This window comes from Filicampus tigris, chromosome 20 (genome assembly GCF_054856515.1).
Source record: "Filicampus tigris isolate MCC_2025a chromosome 20, RoL_Ftig_1.0, whole genome shotgun sequence".
Lineage (NCBI taxonomy): Eukaryota > Metazoa > Chordata > Actinopteri > Syngnathiformes > Syngnathidae > Filicampus > Filicampus tigris.
In genome coordinates this window covers 8,052,510-8,071,234 of record NC_141236.1, presented here as the reverse complement: position 1 = coordinate 8,071,234, position 18,725 = coordinate 8,052,510, and the positions used below count along the sequence as shown (strand labels likewise).

The 18,725-nt window shown below is 42.2% G+C and overlaps 2 protein-coding genes across 3 annotated transcripts; one reads left to right on the top strand and one right to left on the bottom strand.

Moving 5' to 3' along the window:
• Positions 1-2,899: 2,899 nt before the first annotated feature.
• Positions 2,900-9,731, bottom strand: LOC147128142 (solute carrier family 23 member 1-like). 2 transcript variants are annotated; one of them, XM_086018946.1, is made up of 12 exons: positions 9,513-9,731; positions 7,546-7,686; positions 7,299-7,456; positions 6,918-7,077; positions 6,670-6,851; positions 5,773-5,893; positions 5,555-5,711; positions 5,162-5,415; positions 4,478-4,642; positions 4,290-4,398; positions 4,005-4,100; positions 2,900-3,933 (listed from the first exon to the last, which is right to left on the bottom strand). In XM_086018946.1, exons 1-12 carry the CDS (start codon positions 9,648-9,650, stop codon positions 3,734-3,736), a joined length of 1,881 nt encoding a protein of 626 aa, XP_085875072.1. In that variant the 5' UTR covers positions 9,651-9,731; the 3' UTR covers positions 2,900-3,733. The 2 variants fall into 2 exon arrangements, with proteins under 2 accessions (XP_085875072.1, XP_085875073.1); XM_086018947.1 differs by lacking the exon at positions 9,513-9,731 and having other exon boundaries at positions 6,918-7,001; positions 7,546-7,685.
• A 2,905-nt stretch (positions 9,732-12,636) lies between these two features.
• Positions 12,637-18,607, top strand: chgb (chromogranin B). Its single transcript, XM_086019280.1, has 7 exons — positions 12,637-12,747; positions 12,861-12,907; positions 14,062-14,152; positions 14,220-16,260; positions 16,336-16,432; positions 16,512-16,613; positions 18,096-18,607. The coding sequence occupies exons 1-7, from the start codon at positions 12,699-12,701 to the stop codon at positions 18,171-18,173; spliced, it is 2,505 nt and encodes an 834-aa protein (XP_085875406.1). The 5' UTR covers positions 12,637-12,698; the 3' UTR covers positions 18,174-18,607.
• Positions 18,608-18,725: the final 118 nt, after the last annotated feature.

Sequence of the window (18,725 nt, the reverse complement as noted above, 5' to 3'; positions counted from 1 at the left end):
TTATTAGGCAAATATAATGGATGATGGGTGCTTTTTAATCTTTTTTTTCTCGCACAAACAACACTCTGGAGTTTTATTTTGACAGCCCGTACTGACGTTGTTAGTCTTATTGTTCTTCCGGTTACCCTTCGCCACACATTTGTAAAGATGAAACTGGCCCGTGCTGATTTGCAGTTTATCATCTACGGTTTCGATAACAGGGCGGGCTACAACATCCATATTTTAGTAGACGTGTGTTTACCGGTCAAAGTCTCGTGTTTTCTCCCTTCTTTCTTTTCCTTTCTTTTTTTATTTTTTAAACAAGGTTCATACAAATCGCATTATTGTGTGATTATAGCTGAAACATACTGTACTCTAAATTATGCATTATGCAGACCATTATTCAGAACTATATATATATATATATATATATATATATATATATATATATATATAAATTTTCTTCATCTGTTATTTGTAATAACAGGACTCGTACAGGTGTACTTAACTATTATGGAAGCGAAAGTAGCTTGTATGACATCATGGGGTGCGATTTAATTGATAATTGAACTCCTTTTTGAGCAGCATACAATCTTAATTTTTTTGTTTGTTCTTCTCAAAAACAAATAAAATCTAATCCAAACAAACAAGTGCTTTGTATGTGCAGACTTTCACGACACACACTGAGTAAATAGTCTTTTCAGCCATTCAGACCAGTTTCCATTGCCCTTTTAAATAGTATGGCATAGCACTTCTGTACGGCCATTTAGGGTAATTTTTGGCCTTTTCCATTGGTCCTTCAAAGATGAACTCATCCCAGAGATTTTATTGAGTTTGAAAATTCAGCCCCCGATGCCGCTTCCATTTAGCAACATTAAATTTTCTAGGCCCATCTGTCATGAGTAGACCCACAAAAAAAGTGTCAAGAAGCCATACCCCAAAATCCACAGCCTCTGTCATTTTGGTTTGAAGTGATCATTTTAGGGTCGTTCATCCAAAAGATTTTGTTTATTTTGACATCAAATTTGGAGAAATGTGAGTTTTTATCACTGTGAACCCATAAAAACGCGAGATTCTTTAGTTGAGCTTGAACGCGTATTCCCCTAAACCAGTTTCCCTAACCAACATGAACAACAATGTCTATGGACTATCTTGGCCTTTAGGAAGACACGCAAAAACAATTTTTCAGTGGTTTAGCTTGTCTTTTAGAGATGTACCTATGCCTACACCGCGCTACAAAACCAAACTTTGGTCTTTTTTACCATCTAGTGTTGAAAAATAATACTGCAATTTCCTTAACGCTGGCGACACCTGCATGCTTGTAGGCCTCATTAATTCTAATAACGGAATGGAGGTTAATTAAAACTATTGCCGTTATTTAATTTTAGAAGGGACAGTTCCCTAAACTGCAGAGCTCCTCACTCCAGTAAGTCTGTTAATGACCACTGATTGGAATTAAACGCCCTGTAGTGTTATCCATTGAAAATGGAGGGAAGGCCTGGATTTGTAGTGTAATTAATTATCACGGACCCCTGTTGCACTGGTGTGTGTGTGTGTGTAAAGAAAACGACAGAAAGAGAGTCAGATAAGAGGAGTAAGAAGACTGCAGCATGAATATGAATATTTTAGTATATTTCTCAAGTTGTCACACCAGGGAGCTCTCACACTTGTTACAATCCTGTTCTTCATATAGTCGTAGGTAAGTATTCATTACAGTAAACACGTGGAGGTTATATGAAGTTAAATACAATACAATTTAATGAATCTTGTTTATTTGAAATCAGGTAACTACATTCACAAATATGTTTGTTTTATATTTCATCTTTAAAGTGACATTTTGTCAACCTGAGCAAAAATATTTGTGTTTAACATTTTGATGTGATTAAATAATCAACAGAAATCACAATGAACACACAAACTTGCTCTTTAAAACAGAATGAAAACGACTGAATTTAGAATAAACAAATAGGCATCCCACTCCTGTTTGACTTTAATGAGCTTATGTGGATTCATTGAACGAGCTGGTCTGCTTCAGTAATGCCCACCAAAAGCCTAATATAATTCATTTTATGATAATAATCTTTGTGCACTCGTATTGTCAGATGTTGTTGCCGTGAGTTGGAGAAGCAGACTTTCCAGCTGCATAATCCTCCGTCTTTGAAAAAAAATGTGAAAGACACTCATCGGTCATCAATATGCCGCCGCACGAGTGTACATAAGCGTGTCGTGAAAATGTCAAGTTACGTACTTGAGAGAAATATGTAGCATGTTCACGCATCCGTCCCGACTGATACGGTTCTACTTGACGTGGTGTAGTGAATATCAAAAGACGCCAATTTGTCTTTTCTGTCACTCACATTTTCCATCTGAGTTCTCACATTGAGTGTATTTTCTAATTTTTTTTTAATGTTAGCAAGACAAACTTTCAACAGAGAAAGCTTTCAGGACGAGGACGCCGTAGATCTATACGGCTCGATAACAGCGTGATGAAATCTCGATTTGGAAATAAAAAAAGGATTTGTCGAGCTTGACGACGCCCATTAATTACTGAGGACTGATAAACTCCAAGAAGCTAGGATAATGAGCTCTAATGTGAAGTATCCTGAGCCTTAATTCAACCCATATATTAGTGTTTAAATCCATGATTAGGTTTTCAGAGTATGGTCACTGGACTTTGAGAGCATAGCAGAGGATCAAGAAGGTTCATCTTGGGTCATTGAAATTGTATCCAACTTATTATTACTATCCTGGAGTCTCACAACATTCTGAGTTATTTCCTTTCATGCAGACTGTTATCTCTCATAGAATCGTTATAAAGCAATATCATAAAGACTGACTGAAAGCAGTGATAAAAACTTTATTACTAGCTACATATTTTGTTGTTGTCCAGTACACTGCCAGAAAAATAGACGGATAGGAAACCATGTAAAAGAAGCACCAATAGTATAAAAGGACACAAAAAAGTAGCTTCCCAACATGTAAAAGTGTCAAAAAGGTACAAAAGTGGGACGCCCCATGTTTGTACTTTTCCCACAAACAAAAAGCTACCTTTCTGAAGAAAAGTCAATGGTAGCTATGGAAGCTTTGAGACTAATAGTTACAAGTATGTTCTAAAAGAAGAGTTTCTGGTAGAATAGTAGAACCTTGAGGGTACCACTCAATGTTTGTACCTTTTCTGGGGTGAAGATGGTGCAGGTATGTTCCAAAGAGGAGTCAAGTGTAAAACAGTAGAGGGAATGACAGTGACAAACCATGGATACACTCTTTCAGAGCACAATAAGGCATAATATACATGTTCTAAAGAAGAATCATGGTTGTACCTAGGTTGTACCCTAGCAGAACATTTAAGGGTAACAGACTGATTTTGTACATCTTCCACAGTCAAAAATGTACAGGTATAGCCTAAAGGAGAGTATGGGTTAGAGCAGTAGAACCAATGTCGGTACCGGCCTAGTAACGCCATGGAAACCCATTTTCTGTGAGTGATAAGTCGTAAATTAAAGGTATGTTCCAAAAAACAATCAAGTCGACCTGTACAAAAGCAGAACATTTGAGCGTACTGCCACTTTTGTGTGAGCTTTTTCTAGACTAAAAAGGAACATGCATGTCTAAACTTTAGAAGTCAAGCCAAGGGTACAAAACCTTTGAGGGTACTGCCAATCTAATGACAAGCCATGGTATCTTGAAAGGTAAAGTACATTACAAGCAAACCCAAAGGTGAGAGTCCAAGAAGTTCCTGATGTGTCCGTGTCTTCTAAGGAGTGCCTTCGTCTGACTTGCATCGAGCCTTTTGCTCTCCCGACGGGCAGAACGGGATGTAGCGAACCCAAGGTAGCGACGACAGACACTTTGTGATGCCGAAGGGGAGGTTGTAAATTTCTTCGGTTTCCAAGGTAGCAGAGACCTCCAGGTGTGTTCCGTCCGGGGTGAACAGTCCGCGCTCGCGTTTGGTACCTGTATCAAAAAAAGGACTCTTTCGGAAAAGAGCAACTTAACGGCTGAGGCTACTTTAGCCTTAAACTTACCAGGAATGGTGTTGTCCAAGACGAACCCCAGGAATCCTCCGACAAACATTTGAGTTGTAAAAAGGATCCGCAACACTGCGTCCACCTCGCTTAGCCCTACGGAGAAACACAGACAGACATTTTTAAAGAGTAATTAAGGCAGGGGTTCTCAAAATGGAGGGCGGGTGCTTAAACTGCACGAGGATTACGAGTGAGTCCTTGGGAAACTGTCTCCCCTGCAGAACCCATTTGAAAATTCATGCTTTAAGGTGTAGTTTCATGGCAGCAGAAACATGTGACTCATACCCGTGGCCAAGATATTCGGATTCTTGGTGATCCAGTTTGGAATGACCAGCCCAGAAAACAGGGAGAAACCGAACACAAAAATGTTCCTGGAGGAATTCATATCTGTTGACTAAAAACAAAACAAAGCAAACAAGCAAAAAGTAAGGTCATGGCTACTGGATAAAAATGAAAAAGTCACTCCGCTTCACCTGCAAGTTAGAGATCCCCGTCGCAGCAATGACTCCAAACATGATCAGGAACATTCCCCCAATCACGGGGTTGGGGATGGTGGAGAAGACGGCTCCGATTTTACCCAGCACCCCCATAAGTATCATGATGACTCCGCTGAGTAGAATTACCACTCGACTTCCCACCTGTGCCGCGGGCACAGCGCCACCCGTTCAACAAGTTGGAGATCCACGGAAAAAAAGGCTACATCTATATCCCCAAATTTCTAAAATGTCAGGACCATTATACCAATAGTCAAACAGAGGTGCTTTGCTTCTTCAGGACCTGGACTTGCTCTGATTAATGCAACAATAAATACTGCTGTCTATCTGAAAATTCTGCGAGGCAGCATCTGACAGTTCGTGCCCCTAAACCAAAGCGCTCTTGGGTTATGAGTGGAGGGGTTACGAGGAGAGACAATGACCCGAAATATACCAGCAAGTCCACCCCTCTATAAGGCTCTGAAAAAAAAAATGGTTTTGAAGTGGTTGAGTCAAGATTCTGCGGTTTGACTTTAAGTCCTTCACATTAAAACATTAGTGGGTGATAAATATGCAAAAAAAAATAAAAAATCATGATGTTCGTATTTTCATGGCACTGTAAAAGTAGATACTTTGAAGGTACGACCCTTAAAAGTTAAAATGATGTCGCGCTCTCTTTCAAACCTTGGTGATGCCCAGGGCAGCCACGTTCTCGCTGAACGAGGTCGTGCCGTTACCGGTGCCAAAGGCCCCCGCCAACAAGCTGCCAATCCCTTCCACGGCGATTCCCCGGTTGATTGCGTGCTTGGGCGGAGGCGGCGCCCCTGACAGCTTGGCACACGCGTAGTAGTCGCCCACCGACTCGGCCATGGAGCACACGATTCCCGCAATCATGCCAATAATGCCTGCCAGGCTCACTGCCGGGGTACCCCACTGGCCTGGAGACAAAGGCGGTTCTCGATCAGGGATTGTCAAATTAGGGTTTGGGGTCTGTGAGCCAATGCTTGGGTGCCCCTCAACCCTAAATTTTGAGAAATCCCGAACCAAATCAATTTGCGGATCGAGGGAAAAGCTTACCCGGATAAGGCAGGACAAACCAGGAAGCCTGCCCAACAAAGTCGCCCTTCACATCAGTCCGGGCCTGATATCCGTATTGGTGCGGATCAGACGGCAGCACGTCATAGATGGTGAGCAAGTGGCACACTAACCAGGAGACCGCGACGCCCAGCAGAATCTAGTCGAAATCAATCGTGAGCGTCGTACGCTGACTGTAGCAAAGCATTTTGAGGACCTACGGGCATCATCTGGAAGATGTAGAACTTTTTGGTGTGCAGGTTCCTGGCCTTGCTGTATGAGGGAATGGGCAGCCAGATGAGTCGCAAGTACTGGGAGAACAGGATGATCAATGCCGCAGTCCTGGAGTGCATGTTAGAAAAACATTACTACTAATTTATTGCAGGCGTTTGCAAACCTTTTGGGTCCAGGGACCTCTTGCGGAGGAATCGTTTTCCTAAGGTTTCCTCATAATCCTAGCAGCAATTAAAAATAACTACCATGTGTATCCATTAATGCTTTAGGTATTTTTAAGATCCAATACATATGTATTTTCCTTCTTCATTCTGTTTTAGATATTTTCCCTTTTTTTTTTTTTCTAAAGCGGAAAATAACCCAAACACATTTTTTTCAAGAATATGTTCTCAGCAGGCCCACTAGTTGAAACACGGCATTCTGGTTAGTATTGTGTTCATGGTATATGAGTTAAGCAGCAAAATCCACCCGTTTTTAGCCATCTCAGGGAGCGGCCATTTTGTCACTTCTGTCGACTGAAAATGACATCACAACTACTCATGGCTCAGTAGTGGCTCAGACTCAGTTTGTGCAGTTTACTCAAGTATTTATGCAGGGATGTCCGATTTATGTGATGGTATCTCACATTAACATCAGAGCTTTAAACTGGCCAAAACCTAAGGTCGGGAGAAGGAGCTGGTTTTGTCTATTTGTTTTATTGCCACGCCTATTCTATTACATAAATATATTGTACATTTTTTGAAAAAAATTATGATGTTATAATTTATTGCAAATTATTTTGCGGAGCCCCCCCCATTTACAATTTACAGACCTCTGGACCCTCGTTTGAGAACCACAGGCTCAACACACAGACAGGCATCCCACGTCAAGTGTAGCAGACGCACATGGCCGAGACTCCCCAGTGGCTGCCAGCCCTGACCCCGGCCGCATCAAACATGGACAGACCGATGAGCGAGATGGTGGGCGCGATGGTGAGAGGGCCGACGAAGCGCATAAGGAAGCCGACCAGGCCGGTGAATCCCACTACGATCTGCAGGAGGGAGGCCACCATGATGGAGCCCTGCAGCTGTGGTGGGAGAATAGAACCTGATAGTTTATCCCATCAAATTTCAAAATGTTGGAGATGGCTTACTGTTCTCAGTCGGGTCTGCCACACTTCGATGAAGACGGGCGAGGACGTATCCACCAGGCTGGCGTTTTTAGTCCAAGAGGGACACTGGAATTCAGGTACAGACAACATGGCCAATGCTGGGGTGAGTAAGGCGAACGTGCCCCCCTGCAGGATGGGAAGCCTAACAAGAACAAGAACCAATTTTGGGTTGCAAATTTTTATTTTATTTTTATTTTTTGTGACAGGTGTTTCTTTTTCTCATCACCTGACAAAAGAAAATCATCCAATATTTTCATTCTTAAGATGGCTAATTAGCATTAGCTTTAATCGCGGGAAAACCAACCACATTTCATTTTCCCATTGGTCTATATGTATTTATTTATTTATTTTAATTTTTCGCACCTGATTCCAAAGGTGACCTGCAAAATGGTGCACAGCCCCGAAACAAAGAAGATAGTGTTGATGAGGTGACTTTGGGTCAAGCCGTCGTGCTGCAAACATAGCCCATCCGCCAAGATAAGCGGAATGGCAATGTTGCTGCCAAATGCTGTCAGGTAATGCTGCGGAGCGGAGAAGATGCTGTGGTAAATTGGACTGGGATGTTGCAAAAGTACACTTTTTTTGGGGGGGAGACACATTTTTAAATCACCTGAAAGGCAAGGAAGACTAACAGGTACCACGGCGGGGTCTCGGTCACACTGTACGCTGTCACCCTGTTGTTACGGTCCACTTCGCCATCGATGAAAGGCTTAAGGGGCTCTCCCATGGGCTGCACTTGGTCCTCATCCATCTACACGTGTACCCAAACACATGCAAAGAGCACTCAGAAAGACAAATAATAAACTATAGAGGTATCACTCAAAGTCATTAAACAATGCTATTTACACAGAGTATGCTCATGCTTTTTCTTAAAGTCATACACAAGTATTTGAGTATTTGTATTATTTTTTTTTTTTACTATAGTAACAATAGTGTGCATCTATGTGGCTCAACATCTGTAGCTGATTTATGGTCTCAAGACGTCTCTTTGCATAATAACACTTACAGGCTGCTGGCCCGCTAATGATTTTGGGGTTTAATTTTTCATGTTGGGAGATTTGAGAGGCAATTAGTGCGTAAAGACTTTTTATTATGATAGGGAAAATACACTAACGGCCGCACATGCAAGAACTCGTGTGAATGTTTTTGTTGTTTCAGTATGTGCCCAATGTGCCAATGAAATCACAGGTGTGCCAAAATATGGACAAGAAGTTTTTAGGGTGTGCTTCCAGTATACTTACACAAAAATACCATTTAGCTCTTACTTACGTCACAACTAATGGCCTAACTAGCTAAATAAAGCTATAACCATCTACCCCAAACCTGGAAAACTAATTGACAAACTTGATAATTGACTAGTTCACTAACCAACAAACTAGCCGATTAGAAAACAAACTATGTTGAGCATTTTGCAAATCTTGTTTAGTGTTCTTTAATAATACTTACTTATTTACGAAACAACACGTTCATAACTAAGTAAATGACTGATCTTACAAACTAACTAACATGCTAACTAAGCAATGACTAACCATATATAAATATAGAACATTAAATAAGATGCATAGCTAACTAACCAACAGACCAATTCACTAACTAGCTAGCTAAACAACAAACCAACTACCTCACTAAATTCTAACAGGTAAAAGTGAAAAGTTGCATCTATCGGAATGAAGAAATATTTATCTTTCAAAACACATTGTCAGAAACAAAGTGGCCATTTTGATTTTGAATAAACAAAGAAAAGTAAAAAAACCCAAAAAAAACCAAATTCAGCCCACTCCTTCGTCCTAATCTAGTAATATAATTGTTCTAAACAACAAGGTCATCCATTGAAATAAAGGTCAACATTTATTGAGCGTTAGCGTCAAGAGCAGGCATGGATTTGATTGACACCTGTCACCTAAGGCCGGGCGCGATCGTAAATAATCGGATTGTATCTTGCTGACCTTTCACCCGTGTGAACAACACTTATCGTCAGTGTCACATTTAACTAAAAGGTTACAAAACGGAGGAAAGATTCAAGACCCACCCGCAGTCACATAAATGGACTTTTAATTGACACTGACATCAACAGAATGCGCACACAAGGGGGCAGGATTTTATTTGATTTTATTTTCCTTAGCGCAACAAGAAGACAAAATGAGACTTAATATCCACAAAATGCTCATTAATTATTTATACAAAAAGATTTGGGCTCAATGGTACTTATCCTCCAATTTTTACCTCCCCAAAGAGCTCATTAAGATCCTTTTCCGCTCTTTGCCTCGCTTATTGCTCATATTTATGAAAAAAATGTAATAAAAGTTTGGTAGAAGAACTCCATGTTCCTGTAGCGCACATGCTTTCAATTTCATGCACACCTGCACACACACATGCACGCACACGTCACTCGTTCACGTCAAGCTTCAGATATTTACTTGAGTACTTTGTAAAATCTTGGCATTAATGTAAAATCATCAAATAGAAAGTACATTTCCATTCAAAGGCCGTGCTTTCCTTGATCCTTGAATACAGTTCTTCTCTTGCCAAAGACGTGCAACTAATATGCTATTTGAATTTGAATCCAGCGTTACCTACCCAAATAAACTCCTGGCAGTGTGAAGAGCTGTCCGATATCTGGGCTGACTTCCCTTGTCTAAATGTTCCCGCGGCAGCAGAAGACGCAGAAGAAGCTGAAAAAGAAAATGGAGACGCTTGAGCATTGCGGCTAATCATGGTTGTGGATGTGCTTGTGTCTATCAATTGTCCGACTGGAGCTGCGTTGTTGGGTTAGTGAAATGAAGTTTGCCAAGTGCACCATCGTTTGTCATTGCTGGCAGCTAATGATTGAAAGGACTGAACCCCATCTGATGTTTGCTTTGCCAGGTCCAAGTTTCAGTCATCACATCGTCATCACGTGGTTAGTGTAGTAAACAAAGGGCATGGAATACTGTAGATACAGTTCACCTTCATTGTTCGCACGGGTTGGGGACGAAGACCTTCTCAGAATAGTAATTGCCCGCCTCAAAATGTTTATAATGGCCTACATTAGTAGTTCTCAAGCTTTTTATACAATGCACCATTTATGACCAACGTTAAAATACAGTAGCCTACTAGAACATTATTTGAGATCAATCAGAGGCACTATGCTTTATACGTTTTGGCAGGTGTATTAACACGAGTTTGACTGAGATTGGTTAACTATGAGCGCATCCACATTCCTAGAAATAAATGGGTGTGCACACTTGTGCAACCACATTATCCTATTGAGTTGTACTGGTTATAGGTCACATTAATGGTGGAAAGATACAGTATTCTAAATTTGTCTTGGCCTCACTTTTTTATATTAGAAAAACCTGGCAGTGAAACTAGGGTGTGTAGACTTTTTATATCCACTGCCTGGAATTAGCTAACCAACAAATGTCCAAATTATTTGCAAATGTGCTGTATAAATATTTCAAAATCATTGACCACCATTTTCAAGTAACCCTAAATGATTGAATTTTAATAATATCGTGGGTATACAATATTTTAAAAATATAAATATAATCAAATATACAGTGATGGATTCACTTATTTGAGGATTTAAAAAAAAATATGTATATTTTTTTCTATGTAACCCTATCCACTGTATATACATAAACGATGAATTCCATTGCTATAATAAACCCTGGGAAACAACATGACTGCATAGAATGCAGTACCTAAGGGCTGTTTGTCACGCTCGCGGCACAAAACACAAGCGTAAACAACCAATTTTTGACAGCAACAAAAAAACATCCTGCAGCAGCCTGCTCTGGCAAATAACTATTACAGAGCACATCGTGTTTTATCCGTTGCCTGTGTACTTGATTACATTGGAGAATAAAGTCTGATTTAGTGTAGTGCTTCTTGCTGCACTTTTCCCCCCCTTTAATATAAAAAAGGCCACAGAGCATCATCACAGGGCGTCACATGTGAGCGCACACTGTTGATGAGAATGTGGCGGGCGTGGATGATTGAATGCCGCTGGCTGCAGCAACACCCCCCCCATCTTTATCCTCCTCCCCTTCCTTTCACTGAAAGCCATCCCACTACCCGCACGCACAATTCTCCTAACAAACATGGACGTCGGCTCACCCGGGGCCCCCCGACGGCTGCCGTTTTAGGCCCGGCGGGACGCAGTGCTGGTTTCTTGGGCGTCGGGATGAGATTGAATGTGAGTGCGGTCTCTACGTAAAAGGTCACTTCATGTATTAAGGAGTGTTTGAACCGCAAAACTACATCTGCTTAAAGCCTCAACGACGAGGCACTCTGACTGTTTTACCCCCACCTCCATACCCTTGCGCCTTCTCTCCGTGCCAACAACGAGGCGCTCTAAAGCCACCACACCGGCACTCGTCAGCGGGTGTGCACCTTCAGACTGGCCTTTATCATACCTTCTGTCATTCAATTATAAAGTCACACACAGTGTCATAAAAGATGAATACATTTATAATAACATACATAACTAAAACATAACTACTCACCCTTGGATGATTTCCAATGAAGAGTTTGTTATTTCACCAGCAATTGGGAGCATGATAGGGGGCTGGAGCTCGTGGGGCAGTCTTCTTTTAGCTTCTATAAAAGGCATATAATAAATAATAATAATAAAATTGACTTTTTAAAAGCTTGTTTATGGTGATATGGTGTACTTTCCTGTTCCATTAACAACTGAAACTTCCTTTGGCAATTGAGGCTCTCCTCCAAGGGCAACTCGCACGTGGTACTGTATTGTTGTGCAGCAGAAAACAGAGCTAAGCATTTCATATGAGCGCTATTGATGTCATTAAGCTGTTTTTTACTTGAGCTGAAGCCACAGCATCGGAGAGAGAACATGTGAAGGGTCGAAAAGCCCAGATGAATTATTGACGAGGAGGCTAACGTTTGGTTTACAATCGCCGGACTTCTTCATTAGGTACAGCTGCTGCCTGCCGATGTGTGAGCTGTTGTTGTTTGCACACAGAGCTGTTTTTAATATTGTAATTGGCTGATTTAGAGATATGCAGGAGGCTGAACTGCAAACATGGCATGATGAGCTGAGTGGATTAGAAATGTAAATAAATATTTATTTACATTATTAATGTCAGAAGCCCAGTTCGGGTTTGGGGTCATTTTATGAGAAAAAAATATATATATATAGAAATTTAGTTGTCCCTATCTATTGTATATTGTGTTTTTTTACTTTCTTCAAGGAACCCTAATATTGAAAAACTGTTGACATTTTTAAAATGTGATTCAGCCCTGATCAATTGATTTGCCTTTGTAAACAGGTGATTGTGTTATTAGAGCGTAAATATGTCCTTAAATATGTATAAAAAGACATTAAAGTGAATTTACTACTGTAATGTTAACAATGCATGCAGTCATTCCGGTTTGAACGGTATCTCTTTTCGGAATGGAACTAAAAACAGGGATCTGATAATGAAATTTGCAGGGTGTGTGATTGCCAATCATTACCATGCCTTGCGGCATTAATCCCCCTCCCACGGACACCCCGCCCTGTTCCTCTCAATAATGTTTAAACCATCACCTGTGTGATGGCTAATTTCATCCACAGGAGAAGAAAAAAAAGAAAGAAAACGAGTTGTTGCTGCTTCTCCCCGCAGGTCTAATGAGTCATGACATGAGCATCCCCTCCCACGCTCCTTCCCTCTTTCCCCTTCCCCCTCCACTCCGAGCGCCTTTATATTGGAGGTGCTGTTCCCCTTCCTACAGGAGCATCTCTCCCACCGCATTGGGAGGCACTCCGGACTCCACAAGATGACTACGACTCTTCTTTTTCTGCTACTTGGGTTCGCTTTTCTTATAGGTGAGTTCAGCACCACGGACAGCGACTCTTAGCACTTTTTACTACGCCCCTATTTGTTTGTTTTAATTGCTTTTTGCATTTTTAAAAAACGGGAATATTTGTCTCTCGTGCAGGGAATCGAGCACTTCCAGTGGGGAAGGATGGCCAAAGAGACGACGTGGTAAGTCATTGTATTAGTATCCACGCATACCATACAATATAGTATACAGTACAGTATTGTGCGTGCCAATTACCAATGAATGCATGAGAATATGATTAAGCACATGCGATCGTAACCATGCATGCACACAATCTTTACCGTGCATGAATGTGCTCACACTGGGTGCAATTATCCATATAGGAATTATACTTCTCTTATTCCCTATACAGGAATGAATGTAAAATAATTATTCATATTCATGGTACAGGATATGCTGTGAAGTCTCGTTTGAGCGTTTCCAACGCTCGTAAAAGTCTAAAAGGAAGTTCAGATGAATTAATAACATCACTCACTTTTGTGAGTGTAGTTGTGTAAAAAGATGGAGACATCAGTTTAAGGAAGATGAGAGACTCGTGCTGCTAAAAATGGTATTAAACTCAAATGAACTAAAAGTACTCACCCTTAGATGACAGTGATGAACAACCTCGGGGCAGATTACTGTTTGTGCCCAAGAGGGGAGTCTCTTCACATGAAGGCTAGAGGCTAGTCCTGGATGATGACTATACAGGGTACACACTGTTTTATTATTACTGTTCTGATTATGGCGATTATTGATGTCAACTGTTAGATCCCCTTAATGCAGAAGAAATTCATTTGCATATCACCCTCATAAAAATGTGCGTTTTGTTCATGAGATCGCCACTTACCTCATCTGTTTCAATATTGAACTCTTCATTTCAGCAATTAAAATGCACTTGCGACATTATAATCATATCATAAACATTATCTGCTATGCAGTGATCACATGGAAGCCATGTAAAACTAAATGAAAAACAAAGCCACGAGAGCAGAAAATAAACGTAGGAGACAAAAAGTTGTATTTTTTTTTTATAGTTAGATTTACGTGATATTTGAGACAAAATTCTAATAATGAGGATTAAGTCTTACATTTTTTTTCCTGTTGCATTTTGCCTTTTTTTCTCTTAAACACATTAAGTGGCCATGATGATGCTCTGTGGCCTTCTCTTGAGTGTTTAAGAGAAAAAAAATCTTTTTTGAAAAAAGATTTTTTGGAACTAAAAAAAATTAATTAAATTAAAATTGCAACTACTAAGAAAACTCCCATGGCAGAGTACATGTTGCATAAAATCAACACAAGCCTATTTCTTAATCAGGTGACAAGATGTTTGGTGGAGGTTCTGTCCAAAGCGCTCTCCCACCCGGACGCCCAATTGGACCAAGAGTGCAAGGAGATTTTTCAAGCAGGTTTGTGCCATATTCCAGTTAGAAAAAAAAAGGCAAACAGTAAATTACCCATTTTGTCCTGTTGCAGGAATTAAATATGCTCCGTCGGACAAGAAGAGCAACGACGCGACCTATGAAGAGCAGGCCAGCGATCACGCACAAGAGCCTGAAGTCAAGGATGCACAAGATATCCAAGAACTCCTGAGGTCTGTGGAGCCAAACCGGGAAACCCCAACGGGCGAACTCAATCAGGAATCCTGGAGTTTGGAGAAAAGACACCAGGAAGACGATGGTGAGGAAGAGGAGGAGGAACGGGAGAAGAGAAGCAGCTGGAGGCCAGGAAGGTTCTACCAGAAGAAGCCCAAACGCGACAAGGAGCCTTTGGGAGGAGAGTCCAAAGAGGAAGAGGGCGATGAAGAACGCAGTCAGGAGTCCTGGGATTTGGGCCGAAGGAGTGACAATGACCAAGAGGATCACGACAAGCGCATTTGGAAGCCCGCGCATCAATACCAGCACAAAAATAAGTTCCACAAGCGTGGCGAGGAGGAGGACTACGAACGGAGCCAGGAGTCGTGGGGGCTCGATGACGAGAGGGACAAGAGGGAATGGAGGGCTGGGAGATACCATCAGAGGAGACAAAAGAGGGATGAAGAACTATCAGAGGAACCCAGAGAGGAACCGGATGAGGAACGTAGTCAGGAATCCTGGGATTTTGACACTGGGAGGGATAAGAAGGACTGGAGGCCTGGCAGATATCACCAAAGGAGACACAAACGTGATGAGGAAATGTCACAGGAACCGGTTGATGAACGCAGCCAGGAGTCGTGGGGGCTCGATGATGAGAGGGACAAGAGGGAATGGAGGGCCGGGAGGTACCACCAGAGAAGACACAAGAGGGACGAAGAATACTCAGATGATCCGGATGGGGAACGTAGCCAGGAATCCTGGGATTTTGACACCGACAGACACAAGAGAGACTGGAGGCCTGGGAGATACCACCAGAGGAGACACAAGCGGGACGAAGAACTCTCAGAGGAACCAGATGAGGAACGCAGTCAGGAATCCTGGGATTTTGACACTGGGAGGGATAAGAAGGACTGGAGACCTGGGAGATACCACCAAAGGAGACACAAGCGTGATGAGGAACTGTCAGAGGACGCTAGAGTGGAACCAGATGATGAACGCAGCCAAGAGTCTTGGGATTTGGACGATGACAAATACAAGCGGGACTGGAGGCCTGGGAGATACCACCAGAGGAGACACAAGCGAGATGAGGAACTTTCAGAGGATCCGAATGAGGAACGTAGCCAGGAATCTTGGGATTTTGACACCGACAGATACAAGAGGGACTGGAGACCAGGTAGATACCACCAGAGGAGACACAAGCGAGATGAGGAACTTTCAGAGGATCCGGATGAGGAACGTAGCCAGGAATACTGGGATTTTGACATAAACAGTTACAAGAGAAACTGGAGACCTGGGAGATACCACCAGAGGAGACATAAGCGAGACGAAGAACTCTCAGAGGATCCAGATGAGGAACGGAGCCAGGAATCTTGGGATTTTGACACCGACAGATACAAGAGGGACTGGAGACCAGGTAGATACCACCAGAGGAGACACAAGCGAGACGAGGAACTATCAGAGAATCCGGATGAGGAACGTAGCCAGGAATATTGGGATTTTGACGTCAACAGACACAAGAGGGACTGGAGACCCGGGAGATACCACCAGAGGAGACACAAGCGGGACGAGGAACTCCCAGAGGAAGCCCGAGAGGAAGCCCAAGAGGAACCCGATGAGGAACGTAGCCAGGAATCCTGGGACTTCGACAGAGAGAAGAAGGCCTGGAGGCCTTGGAGGTACTACCAGAAGAAGCCGAAGCGCGATGAAGAACTCTCAGAGGAAAAGAGGGAGGAATCAGATGGAGAACGCAGTCAGGAGTACTGGAGCTTCGACAAGAGACACAACGAAAATGACGACAAAGACATTGAAAAGCACATTTCGAAGCCGTCGCAGCGTTACTACCACAAGAACAAATACCACAAGCATGGAGGGGAGGAGTTGTCTGAAGATGAAGACCTGAGGGACGATTCAGACAATTCGGAGGATAGAAGCGAAGCTCTGAGGTATTGAAGTTCTCATAAGGTGAAGAAATGACTTCCTGGTCCTTCTGAGGTCTAACTGAGTGGTTGTTTTTGCAGGTATCTGGCTGAGAAAAGAAACCCTTGGATCTACAGAGGCTACTACCACCCTGCCTGGTTCAAAAGGAATCCAGAAGACCATGCTGCCCCAAACAAGGTAGACCAGATGTTCACGGAGAACTGTCAGTGCAGTTCAGTACCAGATGCTGAGCATCAGGACTTTTGAATGTGTGCAGATGGATGAGGCGACCAAGCTGCTGAGTCGCAAGATCAACCAGCTCACCAACCAGGAGGCGTCAGAGGGAGCCGTGCATTCGAGGGCGCTGACGCCGCACGAGGTTCGCCAAGCTACATTTTTCTAAAAACACGGCATCCATCGGACTGGATAACATCAGAGCCAGCGTCTGATTTGATGTGTTAAATCGTTCTTCACAGCCTTGTCCCGGCATTGCAGTGTGCTAAAAGTCGTCTGACCTCAGAAACAAGCTGCGTTGATATAAAACAGTGACACAGAAAACACTATTTCAGAAGGCACAAAATTATTGGGTTGATTTCAGCCCTCAATTCTACGTACGTGCCATTCATACAGAACACTGAAATGTAAATGTCTTCTTTTGTAAGTACTTTTGAAGCATCTGCTGTCAGCTTGACAGTAAACGCCTTTGAGATAGCTTGCCCAGGGTGTTCAAGCAACATTCTACAGTCGAAAATAAGCAGAAACAGTTTGATAACGTGATATTCGGTGGGTAAACTATGTTCCATCTCGTGCTCACTGACCCGCTAAAGCCGCGGAGCACATCCAGTTGCTCCTCCACAAACTCGCTGGGGGGAGAAAGGGCAGCTCATTATGGAAATGTACATTCCACACACAGACATGCCGGGCGCTTGCCGTATGAGTGCACATCAACAACTTGGCCCAGAACGAATGACAATGCTAATATTCCACGGCAGAACTTTGGCACTGCCACGCTGCCTGCATCTTTTTATTTTATTCCAGCAATTTTTTCCTTCAATGGCTGACGGCAGAGCGGCGTTTATCTGCCGCAGCTTTTTTCGTGCCAAGCTTGGCGCACTGTAACGACTTCCCGGGGCCATGGAAGTCATCACGTCTCCATTAAAAAAGGCAAGCGGTAGCTCCCGTGCATAATGCGGAGCTAAACAAACATTTAAAACCAGAGGAAATGACTCGTACGACCATATGTCCAACACAGTATGCTTGATTTTATTTGCTGACTTGTGGAATTGCTTAGTTCTTTTTTTATGCCATTATTCTTCGGGCCAAATTAGTCGCAACTTTGAGGGCTTTTCCCATAGTAGCTCCCCCCTGGAATTCCTTGATAATTCAACCCGAAGCTAGTTTCGCGTCGCAACATAACATTTGGTAGGCATGTTTATAATGGGTAGACCCACAAAAAATGCCTCAAGAAACCAGGTCTGATAAAACAGAAGTCTCCCATTTTGGCCATTTCCTGACTTCCTATAAAGATGAACCCCTCGAAGAGTTTTTCAAAATTCAGCCCGTGAAACCATTTTCACATATCGTCATGAAATTTGGAAGGCATGTCTATCATGAGTATAGAACCACAAAAAAAGCCTCAAGAACCTAGGCCCACAAAGACACAGGAAGTCAGCCATTTTTCGTCAATTTCCAGGGATACTCCAAAAACAACCTTTTTCTGACTGCTATCAAATTTGAATTTGTATATTGGTGACCAAACATCTCGTGAAGGCCCTATCCTAAAAGGGACTGGTAGGCACTCACTATTAATTTACAGACGCAAAAGTTCCACTCTGCATCAAACTGTACGTCTTTTTCGCAGGAGAAAGCACTGGAAAACCTGGCGGCAATGGACGTGGAGATGAAGAAAATTGCTGCCAAGTTGAATGATAAAGAATGAGCTACGCTTTCACATAGAAAACAAAACACCGTTTGTTTCGTCTGCCAAGTTTAAATGCATAAAAAAAAACTAAAATCCCAAACGTGGAGCCTTGCTTTTAATGATCCTATTACTGTATCTGTGCTATTTTGATGTGACATCCTGAAGGCGTGCATGGGAATGTTTTTTGATGTTTATATATAGAAATTGTCCAATACTGACTGTCATTGTCTTTTCAAGTGTTTGTGCTCAATAAAAGTTATTCTGGGAACAAATATCTTTTTAATCCTGTGTAGTCCCGTTTCAACACATTTACCAACAAGAATGATTAGTTGATTATTGTGATATTGTTTGACAAAAAACACAATTTTGGTATTTTCAGACAAATTAAATGTAAAAACAAAAAACGTCTTTAATGTCCCTGTAAGTGAAAAATAAACGTCTTATAAATTTTACACTTGACTCTTTGTGCCTTCTGTCCGAAACACATGCACGTTCACAGCCACAACGGGGCGTTCTAAATCGGATTTGCCAGCGGTGTATGATACATTTTCGGAGTGTAGGCATGGCTAG

Coding starts and splice junctions, on each gene's coding strand:
- LOC147128142 (XM_086018946.1), bottom strand. CDS start 9,650: ATGATTAGCCGCAATGCTCAAGCGTCTCCATTTTCTTTTTCAGCTTCT. Junction 7,687..9,512: donor ACTGCCAGGAGTTTATTTGG/GTAGGTAACGCT, acceptor GTACACGTGTAG/ATGGATGAGGACCAAGTGCA. Junction 7,457..7,545: donor TAGTCTTCCTTGCCTTTCAG/GTGATTTAAAAA, acceptor TCCGCTCCGCAG/CATTACCTGACAGCATTTGG.
- chgb (XM_086019280.1), top strand. CDS start 12,699: ATGACTACGACTCTTCTTTTTCTGCTACTTGGGTTCGCTTTTCTTATA. Junction 14,153..14,219: donor CAAGGAGATTTTTCAAGCAG/GTTTGTGCCATA, acceptor GTCCTGTTGCAG/GAATTAAATATGCTCCGTCG. Junction 16,261..16,335: donor GATAGAAGCGAAGCTCTGAG/GTATTGAAGTTC, acceptor TTGTTTTTGCAG/GTATCTGGCTGAGAAAAGAA.